The 19363-nt window shown below is 39.3% G+C and overlaps 1 protein-coding gene across 1 annotated transcript in view; it reads left to right on the top strand.

Moving 5' to 3' along the window:
• Positions 1-19363, top strand: part of IPO11 (importin 11) — a 107682-nt gene that overhangs the window by 51070 nt on the left and 37249 nt on the right. The window contains exons 23-26 of the mRNA XM_015416384.1: positions 7284-7363; positions 9065-9145; positions 12474-12569; positions 19081-19194. Of these exons, the coding sequence (XP_015271870.1) occupies positions 7284-7363; positions 9065-9145; positions 12474-12569; positions 19081-19194 (371 nt within the window). The remainder of the gene's footprint in view (positions 1-7283; positions 7364-9064; positions 9146-12473; positions 12570-19080; positions 19195-19363) is intronic.

Here is a 19363-nt window from a genome sequence, read left to right as displayed (position 1 = left end):
AAATCTGCCAGTACTTTAAAAAGATGAAGTGTGTTTTCAGTAGTTCATAGAACTTCTCCTGGTCTTCTACACACATGTTGAGAATTCATCCTGGTAATCTATAAAAGGAGTTTCAATCCAGGGAACAGTTAAAAGAATTTCGTTAGGATTAAGTGGTTTAAATGTACTGATATGTGTAAAGTACTTGTAGGTGCTATAATAATAATGTGTGGATTACAGGTTAACTAAAGGATTCTGCTGTTTTGTATTTTTAAAAGAGAGACTAGTCATGGCACTTAGAATCATAGAATGTTAGAGTTGGAAGGGACCTTGCAGGTCATCTAGTCCAACCCCCTGCACTCTGCAGGAGCATAGCTGAAAGATAGCCCTACAACATGCCCAAAAGATGGTCATCCAGCCTCTGCTTGAAAATGTCCAGCGAAGGAGCATCCACCACCTCCCGAGGCAGTCTGTTCCACTGCTCAACCACTCTTACAGTTAGGAAGTTTCTCCTGATATTTAGCCAGTATCGACTCCCTTGTAATTTCCACCCATTAGATCTAATCTTGCAATTCGGAGCAAAAGAAAATAGATCTGTTCCATCTTCTACATGACAGCCTTTCAAATATTTGAAGACTGCAATCATGTCCCCTCTAAGCCTTCTCTTTCCCGGGCTAAACATACCCAACTCTTTCAGCCTTTCCTCATAAGACTTGGATTCCAACCCTCTCACCATCCTGGTTGCCCTCTTCTGGACACACTTGAGCATGTCAACATCCTTCCTAAAATGTGGTGCCCAAAACTGGACACAGTACTCCAGGTGAGGCCTGACCATAGCAGAATAGAGCGGAACTACCACCTCCCTTGATCAGGATTTTTATTTTTCAGTTCAAAGATCAAAGTTGCCAAGTGTTTGTTTTTCATTGACTAAATATAATCTTTAGGAAAACTTTCCGTTTTGTAGATGATTTGTGAGGTGTATATATATTTTGCTTTTGAAAATGTGTATTTTCACTCAGTTTTATTTATTTACTGTATTTCTATCCTGCCATTACTTATATAAGTAAAATATATAAGGTTCCCATACAGGTGCAGTCCAGGCCCCTATTTGCTTAGCTTCAACAAGATTGTTGTGTCTTTTGATGCCCAAACCAGATAGCAAAAGGGAGTTGCGTGCTTTCCCACCGTCCATCAATGGTGGCCAAGCCTGTTGTTTTATAAGTAAAATATATAAGGTTCCCATACAGGTGCAGTCCAGGCCCCTATTTGCTTAGCTTCAACAAGATTGTTGTTGGGCAGCCCAGGGGGGGTGGTAGGAGCACAACAGGGAGGAGGAGGAGGAAGAGGAACCAGGTGAGGCAACCTGCTCCTCTCCCATTCTGAGACCAGTGGGAGCCTCCCTCAGTCCGGGGGCAGGATGACAGAGCCTCAGCAAGCACTGATGGTGTGGAAGGTGCCTCACAAACTGCCCATTTAAATCTTTTTGTATTTGTTTCATAGATGTACTGTTGTGCATTTTTAGAAATGTTACTCTTGATATGCCAAGGAGAGAAAGTGGTTTAAAGAGTGTTTTTGTTCAGGTCCTAGATTAAGGGAAGTTGTGATTCGTATTTACAGCAATTTAACATCAGCTCCAGTGAGCTGGTCAATCACAGTTAAGGAGGTGGTGGGAGGAACGTAAGGGCCGCAAGGAGGGAACGTTCATCTGTGAGACTGGTTTCCAGTTTGTTAGCCATGGCTAACAGAGTTAGCCATGGCTAACAGAGAGGCAATGTCTTTACAGAGAGGCAGTGTCTTTACAGAGAGGCAGTGTCTTATGGTAAGTCAAAGATTTAACAGTGAAGATTTAAGATTTCTCTACTTGCGAAAACTCATTTTGTTGTGAGGCTCTGGCAGTTGATGTCTGGGAAGGACTATTTGAAGGTTTGATTATTTAAGTGTCGCTTCTTATGAATGCATGGTGTGGTGATTGTAGGTTGATTGAAAATGCTCTGCCAACCTATGCCTATAGTTCTCCAAGTTGATTTGAGCACTTCTCAGGTGGTATCTGAGAAATTCTATAATGGCAGCTGGCCTTTGACTCACAGTTCTAAAACATTTATTTCCATTGGGTTCTCCACAATAAACCTGAGGTGGGAGAGCCCACTTTAATCCTTGGAATCCTTTTGGCTCTCAGTAATAATGGAAGGGGAAAACTTAGGAGCCTGACAGCTAGGGTGGGAACCTGGTCATGTGCTTGTGGAACACAGCAATTGTGAAGTTTGTGGTTGCACAGGTTAGATTATAGCACCCTGCCTTTGCAGGATGTGCAAAAAATAACCCATCTGGAAAGTTTTTCCAATGAGAAACTGGTTTTGGGATTAAATTGGCACGAAAGCTTAAGGTGGGTCCGGCCATTGGGTATGGAATCCAATTAATATTTTGCTGCAGTTTCGCTATGACTAAACGTAATCATTTGGTTTTCTTAGTAATATGCTGTATACTTGTAATGTTATGATTTGTTTTTGTTCTGTTTGATTTACTCTAATTACGGGATTCTGTTTTGTGAAAAGCTGCTGAATGATTCTGTCAGTTAGAACCACGTGGCTTTTCAGATGCATATTGTGATAGAAAATTACATTAAGGTACCAAATTTTTGGAAAACCAGATCATGTTGGATCTGAAATGGAAGGAAATGCTTGCTATCAACATACCATTTGTAAGTTATTTGGCCAGTTTGTGTTTAATGGTTGGTTTCAGGTACACTTGCTGTGGACAATAATTACATTGGTTTTTACTGACAAGATCTTAGTTTAAATTGGTTGTGTGTTGTCATTGCATTATCTCATTCTGTTGTTTCTGTGCTGTAGCAAACTCTGAATACTGTAGTAAGTGTTATGCCTCCACTGAAGTGCTCAAGAGCAGTGTTTGGTCATCAATAACCTGACTTTTTCTGAATAACTATCATTTATGTCAGTATTACTTCTGATTTAAGCTAGATCATACAGAAGTTAAAAATTCATAACAATTTCATTCCTAGTTGTCTGGCTTGAGTAAAATGACAGTTTCTTAACTAAAAAAACAACATAGCCTGAGAGGTTTTAACCATCGTGTGAACAAATATTGAGAAGTGTGATGAAGAGTTCTTAATAGCATTCTTGGGGATTTGGTTCTTTTAGATTCAGTAACAGGCATTTATTGTTCCTCAATTCTCCACAGCAAAGTAACTGAAGGAAAAACAGTGCCTGACAAGCCAGTAATGGGATTCCTTCAGTCACCTGGCAAAAGTGGTGTGACAGAAAACAGATTGCTGACACTTTTCACATTTCATGAAAGCTTGAAGTTTTGTGTTGATGTTAAAAAAAATGCAACCCTATGTCATAACAAAAGAGGACCTATTCTATTTTAGATCACTTCCTTTATAGTTCCAAGTGATGGCCTGTGCTGATTTTATGACTGACAGTCCAGAGCTTTTACAGTGTGGCTTGCCAAGTGGGGTATCAGTATAATTTTTGATTTCCTTTCCTGTTTGGCGCAGGTGGTGTTGAGATGATGATGATGATGTCTTAGCTGTTTTGTTTCTTGTTTTTTTTACTAAAAGAACCTGTCACCATGCCACACAAAATCAATTTAAAAACAAAATATAAATATATAAATACAATATAAAAGTATTTTTATTTATTACATTTTTGTCCTTTTGGACACCTTAATCAGCACAGGTTTATTCTGGGACAGGTGGTCTTCCAGGTATGTGAATCCTAGACTATGAAGGGCTGCATGGGTATTAACCTTGAACTGAATACAGAAATTAATAGGCTGCCATTAAAGTGCTTTCAGAATAGGTGTAATATGCAAATTGACAGAATTGAAGTTTTCAGATGGGCTTTAAAGGCAGTCCCATCTAACATGCATTGCAGTAGCTTGGCTTCAAGGCTATAGTTGCAGGGATCAGCATGACCATATTGGCCGGGTCGAGGTAGGCAGCCAACTTCTGTGCCAGAGGGAGATAGAAGAAAGCATTCTTAGCAACTCCATTAGTCTCTTTCTCCAGCAATAATGCTGGCTCTAACATTCTTACTGCATCAGAAATATCTACTTTAGTTTTTTATGAGTAAGATTGGTCATCCAAATAGATAGATGAGCACAGGATTTGTTTTTAAAGGGAGGAAGACAATGACGGTGGTTGCCCTGTGCCTACACATGAAGGGGAGTCACATCAACATTGATTATCAGTATTGTGTTTCACTGTCTAAAGCTATCAGATCCTTTTCCTTCCAAAGCAATAATACTGGGTAATAAAAATGTAGACCCAGACCAGGTTCACTACTTTGAGTTTACCCTGTGTTCCATTTACTAGGCCACTGACTTCAGTGGAAGGTTGCACTCTTTATTGTCATGTTTGGCCTTGCACATTTAATCAAAATGTAGCCCCTTAACTCCATTCCTTTTGTTCTCTTCCACAGACACACACACACGGCAGATCAATAACTTGGCATCTATCGTAGTTGGCAGTTGAATGGTGGGGCCATTGCCCCCAACCAATAGTAGAAAAGATTAATTATTGACTTAGTTCAAGTTCCTGAAGGGCAGTGTTGCTAGCTTCCCCCCCCCCCCTGATTCCTAGTAATTTGATGTTCAAAACCCACTGAACCAATGCTGGGTTTTTTGGAAGTATATTGCAAGTAGAGATGTGAAGGCCCGGAAAAAAACCGGGAAAATTCGGGGGGAAACCGTTCCCCCCCCCCCCGTTTTTTTCTTGAAGCCTTTTTGTTTTTTTCCGAAAAATTGGAAAAATTGAAAAAAGAAAAAAAAATGATTATGGAACGTTTTATTTTAACATGATGAATAAAATATTTTAAGACAAGGTGTTCAAATATTTTCCAAATCATTTCATATATATATATATGTATATGTATATGTATGTATATGTATGTGTGTGTGTGTGTGTATATATATATATGTATATGTATGTATATGTATGTGTGTGTGTATGTATATATATATATATATATATATATATGGTATCAGATTGATCTAATTTCTGTGCACTGAGGACAAGCAAGTCCTGGGTTACAAACTGAACCCTCCAATGCAAGAACAAGATGCATTTCTTCCTTTAGGAGGTGCGATTGTCAGAAGAAAATAAAAAAGTTTCAGTTTTGTTTTTGCATGTGGGTGGGTATTCTGTTTGAAATAATTGTTTGGATACGCTATATTTTTAATATGCTAGTTGTGATAATTTCATGCCAAGTAAAAATGTCCATAGTCATATTTTATAGTCCTAAAGTAAAAGAAAAGACAAAAGAAATGCTAATGTAGCATTTTTTCAATTTTTCTGAAAATTTCCATTTTTTTTCCGGAAAAAAAACGGGTTTTTTTCCCGAGCTTCAAAATTTCCGGAAATTTTACATCTCTAATTGCAAGTAAATCCAATAGGGTGTTTGTCTGTTTGTCTTTGGTCTTTCAATTTTTGACATATAAATACTTAACATACTGCCATAATAAATTCTGATGTCAAATAGATGGTTTTGGAAAGATCATAAGCATATTTTTTCCAAATGAGGGAAAAAATTATATGGACATAGGTTGCAGTAAAAAGGAAGGAGGGACCTTGAATGTACATTCAACCCCAAGGCCCCTTTATCTTACAAAGGTCCTGAGTAAACATATAGATATGGAATACTTTCATTCTTTCCTCCAAGCAAAAGAGCGGATTCAAGTGTGAATTAGCTATAGCGGTGGGTGATTTATTGCTTTGTCTGCTCAGTGTATTCCAGGGTTGTATACTTTACACTGTGGATCTGTGAAAACTCAGCACATTCTGTGCTTTAAAAGAAAGCTACATTTTGCGTTAAGATTAGTGGAATTCTCTATAAACAGTTTTATAAGCAGATATCCATAGATATTGCTGATTTTGTATGATTGTATGATTTAACTGACAGACCCTTCCCCTCTGGTGCTGGAAACTACTTAAAAAAAAAACAGAAAGGAAAGAAAAGCAATCATGTTCTCAGCATGCCAGATGTTGCCCCAGCATCAAAACCTCCCCTTCCATAGAACTGTTGAATGTACAGAGTCCTAGTTTTGGAGTCGTACTAGCTGTATCTGTCACCTTTACAGTTCCAGTCAACCACTTTCTTTAGGTTATCAGTGAGATTTGTAGAGGAATAAGTAGGTAGAATGGTCTCCAGTAAGCATGCCTACCTGGTTGAAATGTCTTTTAAAGTTCTATTTGGCTGTGTGACAAAGGTCATTTTAAGACTATTTCTAGTATCATCAGTCTTGTATTGGAGGGAATGTCCATAAAAGCAGTTCTGTGGCCCTGATTTCAACAAGCAGTCTGTTCTAAAGACTGAAGTTAGGTGCTTATAATTACATATGCAAATTAACTCTCTTATCTAGATGAACTTGTCTGCCCTATAATAGTATGTTAATTGGGTCACTTGGATCAGTAGCTCACAATCACCAGGAAAGACCTGAGCTCAACAGCCTCCTGCTGCTAGGTTGGGCTGTATGGGGCTGTTGTGTTGAGATTGACACACACAACGCACACAGAGGAACAGGAACAGTAGTGAAACCTACTTTCTAATGGTGGCTGATGAAAGGAGCAATTTTGCAGTGATACTGTTTCTGAATTATGGTTGTATATTAGTACTCAAAAAATTAAGAGAGTACCCAGGAGATAAATTTAGCATATGGATATTGGGCTATGTTAATAAGAGCGCTAACAGGAAACAGTCTTGTTTTCAACCTCCTGAACTGGCCTTTCTTTTATAATTTATACTGTGAATGAAGTATTTACACACACTTATATCTGGTACCTCAGAGCCTTGGTACTAGAGCAGGTGTGTGTACACATACTATTTGAGATTTCTGATACATTTTGGGACACTCGGGTGTTCAGAGTATAAGCACCCAGGTCTGTAGGGGAAAAAAATTGTATGACCAGAAATCATGCATGAGTAAGGGATTCTAGATAGGGTTGCCAAGTCTGGGTTGGAAAATACCTGAAGACTTTGGGGGTGGAGCCAGGAGAGGGTGTGGTTTGGGGAGGGGAGGGGCCTCCGCATAGTACAATGCCATAGAGTCCACCCTTCAAAGCAGCCATTTTCTCCAGGGGAGCTGATCTCTGTTGGCTGGGGATCAGTGGTAAAAGCGGGAGATCCCCAGGCCCCACCTGGAGGCTGGCAACCCTAATTCTAGAACAGTTATAAGACAAAAACACCCCTATATGTAAAAATGATATGCAAAATACTGTCATGCTTATTAAGACTGTTTTAAATTGTGGCAAAGCCCTTGAAATTATCTGATATTTATTTTCATAGAGTTAAGTTCAGAAAACCTCAGAACCTGCTTTAAGATCATCAATGGCTATATCTTTTTATCTCCTTCAGAATTTCTTCAGGTACGTGTTAGGTTCATTATGATACATTCTGTGAAACCTTGTAAGCACTTCTTGCGCCAGCTGACTCTTTATTAAGGCAGGGTGGACGCCTGAGCCCTGCTCCTTGAGACAGCCTTCAAAGCGAGATGACTGGGAATTGGGCATTCTGAGAGTGTGTGATTATGATGTGGTGTGAAATCGCATGCCTGAGGGCGTTAACATTAGCCCAGTATGCATCTGCTAACGCTAGTCATATTTAGCTGTCACTGGCTGAGAATTACTTTCATATATATACCCTTTAATAGTGATTGGGTCAGAGATTGCCAATCACAGCTTGTTCTAAGGCAGCTGGTACTGCTTTCTGCTACTCTTTAATGAGATATTGATCATCACTTGATCTCTGGACACCCCCCCCCCCCCAAAAAAACACCCCCCTCAGCCGGGGGAACTAGCTACAAACACTTCCCCAACCACTGTATTTCTTGCCCATTCCAGGGTTAAGATAGTTATGTTGTGTATCTATAACTACCCTCATGTCATATTGTATACAAACTATCTATTTAGTGAGTTTAACTGCAGTGCTGTTAGCATTTATTATAATACATTGTAAAAAAATAGAAAAATAATACATTCTTTAAAAATACACATACATTAAAAATGTATTGTGTGCCTGAGACTATGGGATCGAAAGTAAGTAAATCTGCATTTCAGAGGCAGTCTTCCCAAACGTGGCACTGTTCATTGTATCAAAATGGTTTCTTACTGAATATTTGAATAGTGGAAAGTGATAGTACCACTATTATGTATAAATTTAGCATAGCTGCTCACCTAGAATAGTGAGAATGGTTGCTGCTGTTAACTTCAGATCATAACTGTATTAGATACCTTTATTTGCTTTTCTTATATAGGATCTTGAAAATTGCTTTAAACATCATCTGCTTTCTCAGTGATTATTTGATTTTGTCTCCCCACCTAATGTTTGCTTCATGAAAAAGTGAGGAAAAATAATCAATTTTCTCTTTAAAAGATGTCATGGAAGGGAGAAGGGGAAAGAACAGTAATCCTGCCACTCTGTCCAAGTATTTTAGCCCAGTTGCACAGAAGTAGTTAATCCTTAGCACAGACATTTTGGGCACAGACAGGCCAATATAAGAAGGAGAAAATAAGACATTTTCTTATAGCACTAACAGAATCAGATTTAAAGAAATTTAAATGTAAGTGCTATAGCTGTAGGGTACAATTTCTTCAAGAGGGTTCATGTCTTGTTCTATACATCCAATGACCCCTGACTATATTTAGATCACTCCTAGAGAACAGCAGTTTGTAAACAATATTTGTACAATGTTGCTGTTAAAATAGATTTTATATCAATTCTATAAATCTAACATTCCTATTGTGCCCTATACTAAAGCAAATGGCACACTGGAAAAGGCAGAGAAAAGACAGGTTCCTGCTGTGCTATACAAAAGAAATCAGGGACTGTTCATAAAACAAAGTTTGATGTTCCATTAAAATTGAAAAGAGCTATGTGCAGCTGATTAAGACAAGTATGGCATGCGTTTCCATTGACTGAGTTGTGTTTAAGTATTAATTTAAATGTTAGACTTGTTAACCCTGGCCGTTATTAATTACTTGTACTCCAGTAATAACTAAAGTGTAAACAGAGTTGATTTCAAAAATATGCATTTTGTGTGTTTTGATCTGGCCTGATTTTAACTTTAGGTCAATGCAGCGGAACTCTGCAAATCATTTTGCGAGATCTTAAAAGACATAACAACTGAGGGTCAAGTTCAAGTACTGAAGGTATTGTGTGTTTATAGATGGCTAATGCTGTTTCTGCTTTGCATCCAAAAAAACCCTGATTTTGTTTGTAAGAGTTAGATTTTAATTATGTTCATTGTCGTGGGTTATGGTGTTCTTAGGAGGGTTAGGATTGGCTTTCTTTATTTAAGGACTTTCCATCCTATATTCCTAATATTTTTTTTGGGGGGGGGGGTCACACAGAGACTTTCAACAGTAAAAACAATACATGGATTTTTTTAATAAAATCTCAAAATAAAATTGGCAGCTAAAAATTCCAATAAAATTAGCATTAAAAAGCCCAATCACAGCAAGCAGTAATAGCCATATAAAAGCCCATATTTTAATGCCCCTAATAATAAAAGCAGAAAGAGAAATAACAGAAACCAGTGCCACAGCGTATAACCAGGGTGAATGATACACAGCTATCAGTAAAGTCTTGGGAAGAGAAAAACATCTTCTGTTGTTGCCTGAAAAACAGTCTAGATGACAAATAAATGTGAGATGGAAGTTCCAGAGCCCTGCTTCTGACAGCTACGCACCCTCACTTCTGAAAGTAAGGGTGCACAGAGTAGGGACCTTAAAGAACTTCTCAACTGCCAGGCAATTTCATATGGGTGAGTTTGCTGAAAAGAAATATACAGGTCAGGCTTCCACTCTATTGAATGTCTTTCAGATAGAGTGTTCTGTATTAAGCATACAATTGTGTGCCTCTCTCTGTCTTTCTAAATGCCATATGGGGGCTACTTAGGGAAGATAGTATTCAATAATACAACTACAAACAATCTGAAAAACTAGAGCAAGGGAAAACTGGCTTTTGATGTGCGCTGGCACTAAGGGTGAGAGGAAAGAATGGAATTGAATAAAATGGAATGGAATGGGGGTCATGTGGCATCATAGACAAAGTTAGAAATTAAATGAATTGATAATGAAAACTTGCTTGCAAGGAAGGGACAGCAGGTAGCTGAAGATAACAAGGGAAGAGAATTATAGAAGCAGGGAATAATATTGGGTATGTGGCTAGTTTATGGATATTCATTGTGATAATGAGTTTTGCTTATCAGGGTACCAAATTTTATAGAAATACAGATTCCATATATGTATTGTAAGCAGAAGTGTTTGATCCAGACAACTCTACAGATGCTACCTAACTATAAATACAGAATTCTTTTCACAAAATATGTAAATATACTGATTGTATCCTAGAAACAGTTGCCACTTCAGCCTACATGAGACAAAACAGCTATTGCTAAAAGCTGTTTTTTGCTGCTGTGTAATCTAAACTTGCACACCTCTTAGTATGTGTGTTCTCTAGAAAACCATAAGAAAAACACATTAATGTAGATGTTGGAATGAAGAAAGCATGGTTCGCAAAACTGATAGTTTTATTATGGTGTCTTACCATGATCCTTATTAAGGCTTTATTGTGACTACATTATTAATAATAAATGGAATGGAATGGAATTATTCAGGTTAAAGTCTGCAAGCAACTAATTCTTTCAAAAAGCAGTGACAACAGTCATTATATTTATGGCATTTTTTGTCTGTGGAAAAATGAAGATATAAGTCTGTTTTTGTATTATTCACTGTGAAACTTGAAGCAAAGCATAATTTCTTGTTTGTATTTTATTGTAGCTTCAATCAGAATGTATCATTCACTCCAGTCTGTCCCATTTTCTCTCACTTTGTGGCAATGAACATCTCTATTAGCGGCACTGAAATAACAGTTGCTGGTCCTTCTCAAGCACATCTCAAAATGCCTTAATTCCATCTCATCATTTAATGGATACAATAGCTTATATTTTATGAAATCTGCAAGTGGAGTGGAGATTGTGGGGTGGGGCTTTCCTTCCTCCTGCTGCAGCCCTCTGAGTCCCCCTCCCACATTTCTGTTCCTGGGTGTCACCAAACACTCATAAACAAGGGTATGGGGCAAAATGGGAATCTGCAATGAGAGAGGAAATCAGAAGAAATCCTACCAACCCGCCCAACAATAGAACAGCCCTTCCATGTTGGAAAGAGATGGTATTCTGGTTTTCTACAAAGTCTCCTCAATAGTCACTTCCCATGGTTTTTCCTTTTTCCGTAGTTAACGTTAGATCCTGCCCCCGATTTCAAGTAGAGAATGCATTCACAGATTTCCTGTCCACTTTAACTGCTCTAATTATCCTTTTAGAGGATTTACATGCAAAATTCTGAAACATACTGAACAATCATATCAAATAATCTATAAAACTAATCTAGCCCTGTTTTTAAAACCTCACACTAAAAACACTTTATTAAAAATATCTCCTCACTCCCTGCAGATTATGCATGCATAAATAAAAAGAAAAATTTAGAAACTCTCTGGACAGTGGAGAAGCTGTCTTCCTCACTGCTGTTTGGAGTTCCAAAAACTAAACTCTAAAAAGAGAGAAAAGTGTTCCTTGCCATTGCAGTTCTGCCACAGCAGCAAATAGGAGTTGTCAGAAGCTGCTTTTTGTTAGATCTCAGCATTATCCTCGACTGACTTCTTTAGTAAGGGGTGGATCACAGTCTCGTTTAGAGCTGAAGGAAATTCATGCTCTTGTAGAGAGGTATTGTTTTATTTAGCAGCTTCCCTAATTCATTATAACAAGATTTTACAAATCACAATAGAATTTGCAAGTGGCGGCCTTCATTGTACAAGGTAACCTGTCTGCCTCTGAGCCGTCAATACAAAACGATCCATAACCATTAGGACACAAGTGCATCAGATGCCCCTGTGACATAGCTTTTGAATGTATATTAAGACACATCCCAAAGTACTAAAAATCCAATGTAGTTTGTCTTTGTGCACACTGCAGTGCTGTAGCACTGCTTTTTTGGACCAGAAGGGTTAGATTTGCATGCAGTCTGCATATAAAACACAGCAGGGAAAAAGACTAATAATTCCTTCAAGGAAGCCTGTCATGCAAATCAAACAGAATTATACTGAGGAGGTGGCAAGGTAGTAGTTGACTAAGTTCGCCGTGTGTGTGTGTGTGAAAGTGTCTTTATAAATGAAAAAAAGCAGCAGGCTTGCTTGATTTTTATAGACTTATGGAACTGTAAAGAATAAATTGGATGGTAGTTAAATTGTGTTCTTGGTTTGGAAATCACGACATCTGCTGAAGTGCTTTGGTCTTCATTTCTTTGATAGTTACAGTACAGTACAGTACAGTACACATGCACGAACACAGTGTAGCTTTCTAAACTCACTCATAGGGAAACGTGAACATGTGTACATGCAAGGGTGTATGTACTGCTGGTGGCTAAGTCCATAAAGCAGTTATCATAAGTGCTTTTCAGACAAGATCTGTCTCATTTTCAGGTTGTAGAAAATGTTCTCAAAGTGAATCCATTATTGGGCCCTGACCTATTTCAGCCTCTCCTGCCATCTGTTTTTCGGGGAATTATAAGTGGAGAGGTAAGAGTTCCTTAACTTTATTATATTTCTTTGTCGCATATTTTTAACTGCATTCTTTTTTTTAAAAATCAAATACAGAACATTAGGATGTCATCAAATATATTTCTGGTAAACATTACATACACCCATTTGCCTTCTATTATATGTAATCATTTGCCAACATCCTTTTCACTCAGTACCACAGATTGAGTTTTGGTGCTTAGGACAGGCTGTGATGTAATTTAAGTGTTCTACATATTGAGGTCACACTAGTACAAATGACCCTTCCAGAGTTGAATAAAGAACAGAATGCACATTAAACATAATTAGTAACATTATTGTATGTTTTCTGTAGTACTTACCATTACAGTTCTTCTAATTTAATTGTGAGTATAATATTGTGAGATAAGTTATGGTAAGAAAAAGGTTTTTCTCACTCTGATCTTTAAGTGTCAATTTCTAACTCAATACTTGAGTTGCTGTGCTACCCTGGACAGCAACAAAATGTTCCTGACATTTTTATAGATTTTATATCCTTTATACTGGACATAAGTAGCACAGTCTTCATTTGGGGTTGGATCCCATGATCTGTAAGTGCAAGGATCAGGGATTCTTCTGGTCCCCACTGTTCCTGTCCTAATTCATCACCACCCTGCCCACTATTTGTCTGCATGAGCCCAAGAGGCAATGAGAATCACTGTGTATGTAGGAAGGCTTTACTCCATTTGTAGTGAAATCTTTGTATCATTTGGGTAGGTTTCTGCCACCAGTCAAATATATCTGCTGTTGAACCTTCCTCTGAATGGTTTGAGTCAGACCATTAGTCCATTAAGGTCAATATTGTCTACTTAGATTGGCAATGTGGCTCTCCAGGGTCTGAGATGGAGGTCTTTCACGTCACAGGGGCTACTCCTTTCTCTCTCTCCAGCCTGCTAACTCTGTAAGCCAGTCAGGTGATTGGTCTATGTATGAATAAATGGTTAGGCATTTGAGTAATAACTCTGATCACATGTTAGATCTTTAAAGAGGAAAAATATCTTTCTTCAACTAACGTAAAGGTAAAGGTTTCCCTTGCTCGAAAGCCAGTCGAATCCGACTCTAGGGTTGCGGTGCTCATCGCCGTTTCAAAGCCGAAGAGCCAGCGCTGTCTGATTACGTTTCCGGGGTCATGTGGCCGGCATGACTAAACACCGAGGCGCACGGAACGGTGTTACCTTCCCACCGAAGTGATACCTATTTATCTACTTGCAATTTCTTGCTTTCGAACTGCTAGGTTGGCAGGAGCGGAAACTAGAGACGGGAGCTCACTCCGTCATGCGGCACACTCGGGTCTCGAACTGCTGAACTACCGACCTTCCACAGCTTGCAGTTCAGCGTCTTAACCACCTGAGCCACCGCAGCTCCTTCAACTAACATACATGTTCATTAAGCACAAAAGCACAGGAATAGGTATCCGAACAGCATAAGTGTTGTAAAAAACTAAGAAAAAAATCAAAGTGGACTAGCTAAGTTCCACAAGTGACTAGTTCTATCTTGATGTTCTTTTTAGAAGAATGGGCAGAAGAAGAAAAATGGAATATTGAAATTCCCAGTTTTTGCCTTGTTCACCTTGTACTTGGCCTATCGTATAATGGGCTGTGACCTTGTTAATTCCTGCCATTCTGCCTTTACCTAATCATGACTGGTTGCATGTCCTTGATCATTATAGCCCCAACTTAAGATATTAAAAGTGAACTATCTGGAGAAGAGGAGTATGCAGGGTATTCCACTTACCCTTATAACCAGTGGCATACCTAGCCTATTTGACATCTGGGATGGATAATTGTTTTAACACCTCTCCTCTAATTTATTTATTTTTTTGCTGTCAAGTCACAGCTGACAAATGGTGACCCTTTCGGGCAGTGTCGTACCTAGCATGTTCAACACCCTGAGTGGATCATTTTTCAGCACTCCCTTCCTCTATACAACAAAATTATTTTCAGTAATAATCATGAAATAAATGCACATTAGAGACCAAAAAGAGTTTCAGGGAATAAGATTTTGAGAGTCAAACCATAGAATCTCTGCAGTAGAAACTGATGGTGGGGGGGATATTTGCAAGCCCAGCAAAACCAGTGCAATGTACAGAGTACCCAGCAGTACCAGTGAAATCATAGAATGCCTAGCAGAACCCAATGCCATTGTGGCAATGCCAGCTTAACAAGACTGATGTCAAGCTCAGAATCACAGTCTGGGGGGGGGGGTGTTGGAAGCCCAGCAGAACCAGTGCAGTGTACGTTGGCCAGAAAACCCAGTGCCACTGTGGCAATGCCAGCTGATGTCAAGCACAGAATCACAGTCCAAGCAAGGGGGGATTGGAAGCCCAGCAAACCCAGTGCTGTGTACAGTGCCCAGCAAACCCAGTGTCTTCTGTGCATAATATTAACAAAGGTTTGCTACTCTACTACTCTTAAATATATTCTGTGACCAAGCAGGATAGGGATGAGAAGGTCTGGAGTCCAAGACGTGAAGGGGACACAGTAAATTTAGGTGAAGGGAGACAGAAATGAATGAGAAAAATGTGCAAACAAGGTAGAGAAATTAAGGGAGGGAAAGGTTGTTTTATCTTGCTTCAGCACCCTAACTACTGCTTTTCCAGAGCCAGTTTGGTGTAGTGGTTAAGTGTGCAGACTCTGATCTGGGACAACCAGGTTTGATTCCCCACTCCTCCACATGCAGCTGCTGGATGACCTTGGGCAAGCCATAGTTGTGTTAGAGCTGTTCTTGAAAGAGCAGTTCTCAAAAGAGGTCTCTCTGTCCCACCTACCTCACGGGGCTTCTGTTGTGGGGAGGGGAAGGGAAAGGAGTTTGTAAGCCACCCTGAGACTCCAAGTGAAGGGGGTATATAAATCCAATCTCTTTCTTGCAAGATCTGGCTGAGCTGAGTGCAAGGAAAGGAAGAGAGAAAGGCTAGTCTATTGGAGAAAATGACCTGCAGGCTGCCAGTTACTGTAGCAGTTATCAGCATGCCGGCTTGGTTGTACAATCTGTTAAGCAAGTTTGCTTCAGTCTTGGAGAATGGGAAGTCTAGCCAATCTTAGAGAGCTTTTTTGCTATGCTCAGACTTCTCTGTGCCCCTAGGGGTGGCAGCCAGAGCTGCATTAAAAAAAAAAAAAAGGAATGACGTTTGGCTGTATGCAGCATGACACTGGCTTCAAGGGCCTCCCTTCAAGTGCCTTCCTCAAGCTGCACCTGGAGCAGACCACACCCCCTGCCTCACCCTTGATATGCTGTTGCTTATAACAGAATCAACTATGGGAAGGTTAGACTAATAGCCATGTAGGTCAAGAGGCTGCATTGTGGAGGGGGGAAGAGTCAAACTCTCTCCTTCTTGCCGCCCATCATATGACTGTTAGTCCTCACAGGTCCTACAATCTTGGGAATCAATTTCACAGAGGTGGAAAGGGCATTAGATAAGGTCCCACTTTGAGTGTTACTGCAGTCAGTGATTTCAACAGCTTTCGGGGGTCAGTTCTGTGCAGGAGACATCTGAAGATACAGGTGCAATCTGCATGCACGTTCTGTAGCCAATATTAGGGGAACCTTCCCTCATCTGCCAGTGCAGCACATGGCATGAGAAGGTCCTTATATACAGCTGTAAAATGAATGGAGTCCCTCAGGAATGACTCTGCTTTTGTATACTTTAGAAATTTAAAACTGGCTCCAGTCACTTATAGAGAGAAATGTTGACTTGATGTAAATTCCCATTTTCACAGGGAACCAAAAGGCAGGCTTGCCCCACTTGTCTGCATGTTTTTACTTTGTGCATGCTCATGGACACCCTTGCGGGAAGTAAACAGAACATAAGAGGGATGTCATAGTTTGTTCTTCATTCTGTTGCTCTGTTGCTTTTTTCTCTTTGTGTTACTGCAGTTGCCATGTCCTTCTTACCATTTTTGAACTGGAAGTTGACACATTGGCTGATAAACTCTCAGCCATCCTTATATATGTATATGTCGTCAATTCGCAGCCAATTTATGGCGACCCCAATCAAGGGGCTTTCAAGGCAAGTGAGAAGCAGAGGCTGTATGCTGTTGCCTTCCTCTGCAGAATTTTCCTTGGTGGTCTCCCATCTAAGCACCAATCCTGCTTGGCTTTTGAGATCTAACATAAGTGGGTTATACCATACCATTTCACATCCCCCCCCCAGCCAACCTTTTAAAATGGTTATTCGAAGTCCACCCTAATGTTCTACTGTCCTTTCCCCCACCCATGATCCATGTGATCCCCCTCCCTTTATCTGGCAGAAAAATAGCATCATGATGCTATTGGTTATCTCTCACAACCCTTTAAGCCCAGGAAAGATGACCACAGTAGTATCGTGGCACTCCTCCTGATAAGTTTCCTTATTTATGGTCTCAAGAGTCACACAGAAAAGCATTATGCAGTATTGCTTTGTACTGTTTGTACTCTCTCTTATGCAGAAAGAGCATTGCCTTGTCCAATAGCAAGGAGGTGTTATTGTGCGAGTCCGCCTAAGATTGTTTCTTGCCCAGGCAGGCAGTTATCTATATTTCTTGAATTCTCAGTATCCTGCATCTTCATCATTCCTCCTAATATCAATTTCGAAATCTCTTACATTTTCTTCTTTAAAAAAAAGAATACTTTTTGTCCTTGGGCAAGATGCCGGAAGCTGCTGCTGAATTTAACCAAGTAATCTTCATGTTGAAGTTACATTTTCCTCTTTCGGGGGTGGGGAGGTGGGGTGGTCTGAGTCCTCATTGATAGAAAGTATGTTCTCTGGATCCCAACTTACACATACATACTATACTGTAAAATATATATTCTCTCATGCTTGCTGGGAAGGCATTCATCTTCTTTTGTGAAGCATGTCACCTTGGGAATGATTGCCTTGGAGTCTGTAGAGATTTTAGCCCTTTCTGGAATGCTAAGGGAAGAACTTTGTGGAGAATGACAAATAACTTTCTCATCTTCCTCTCTCACCCCCCAGCTGAAGTATGAAAACAGTAAATCACAATTACCATTCTGTATGTCTGTAAATAGAACCAAGATGATGTCTTTACAGAAAATTCACTGGATTTTTCATCTGAAATTTCATGTCAAATAATGTAATACATTTATTTCATTGTCCACCTAGGTTTTGAAATGGAGCAGTACCATCCTTTTCTTGTTTTAGATTGTTAAAAGGCTTTTGTTCTTGTCTTTCTGGTTATTTGATAGCCTCTTTTGTTTGTTTTTAGCTTTTCTCCTTCTGAAGTCTGTAAATAGCCAGTAGCTGATAATGGGAAGTGTTAAAATAACATAATTTAACACATGGATCCATCATTTTTTTCACCCTGTTGTGACACTTCACTATACTGTTCCATAACATCTTTGCACTGAAGAGTGTTACCACTGAGAATAGCAGCAATGACCCGCTTGGTGACGGATTAATAGCACTTTTTAAAAAAGTAACAAAAGGTCTGGTAAATTAGATAGGAATAGCTGTGCTGAAGCTTTCTATTAGATCATCTAGATCTCCAAAAATAATACACATTCAGGCGGTAACTGTTCTTTACTCAAACGTATCAGTGATGGAAGTTATTTCCTTATGCAAACCTATTCGTTTTTCTTAGCTTATGATTTTGTCTTCTCCCAGCCAGTGGTGCTGTTGTATAAATATTGTACTCTGGGAGTTAATCGAGTACTTGCTTTTGCATGTAGTTTGAAGATTCTGAATGCACTTTTCAAAATCATGTACTCTGAGGCACAAACTTGCTAACGATTATGATTTACCTTTCAACATGTTTCCATGAAAGCTGATGAAGTAGTATATTGAATAACAACCGGAAGCTTCAGATGTTTGTGCTGAGTTTTGTCAGCCATTCTTTATAGTGTATATAGATCCAAAACTAATGGTAATCTCTTATCTGATTTTTCCCCCCCATTCATAGATCTCTGAACACATAAGGAGAGCTTTGGCACAATATGTAGGCAAAACGGTTAGGTACCTTTAGGACTTTGCTCAGCTGTGTTAAGCTGTCCTTGGATAGTCTGTAAGTTTAAGTCTGATTGTATTTTGTATATTGTGGATAACTGTGGAACAGCCACATCCCATCATGGCAATTGGAGTGCTTTGATGGTGCAGTGGTGCAATCCCAGATTTCCAATACTCTCTGAGCTTTCATATGCTATCGTGGGGGAGGGGGATGGAATTTCCCTGCCAAGTAGAATGGAACTTACCATCTGCTTAGTCTCACAGGACATAGTATATATTTTTACATTCACTTTACATTCCTTTACATTGCACCCTGGAATTATTCTGAACAACTCCTATAGCTGCAAGCTGGTTAGCTGAAAATTGATGTACTATTTGTTTAAAATAGGAATTAATTTGACTGTAACCAATACTAATGCTTGTGTATCTATAATAAGTGCTATTAAATTTCTTATTTTCTTGCATGTAGAGAATCATGCTCATTGTCGTATTCTTTTATCATGCTTATATTTTCCACCTGATAGGGGAGCTCAGTTGAATTGCTTTCATTTTCAGAGGCACCCAGTTGTAATGTCGACTTACCTGGGAATCATCGGTAGAGTCCTGCTGCAAAATAAAAGTTTTTTCTCATTGCTTCTGAACCAGGTAGCATGTGAGTTTGGGCAAGAGGTAAGATTTCATATTTAGTTATTTGGATTTATAGTGCCTTTTGTTTATTTTAAATATTTATGCTTCGTACTCTCAGCACACAGTATGCAAAAACAAAAATTTTCTTGTGCTAATGGTACTGCTTATGTGAGCAGAATATTTTGTCTGTACTTTGTTTGGAAACTAGAAG

This window comes from Gekko japonicus, unplaced genomic scaffold (assembly GCF_001447785.1).
Source record: "Gekko japonicus isolate JY-2015 unplaced genomic scaffold, Gekko_japonicus_V1.1 scaffold1441, whole genome shotgun sequence".
In the NCBI taxonomy this organism is placed as follows: Eukaryota; Metazoa; Chordata; class Lepidosauria; order Squamata; family Gekkonidae; genus Gekko; species Gekko japonicus.
This window is presented reverse-complemented; position numbering and strand designations above follow the sequence as displayed.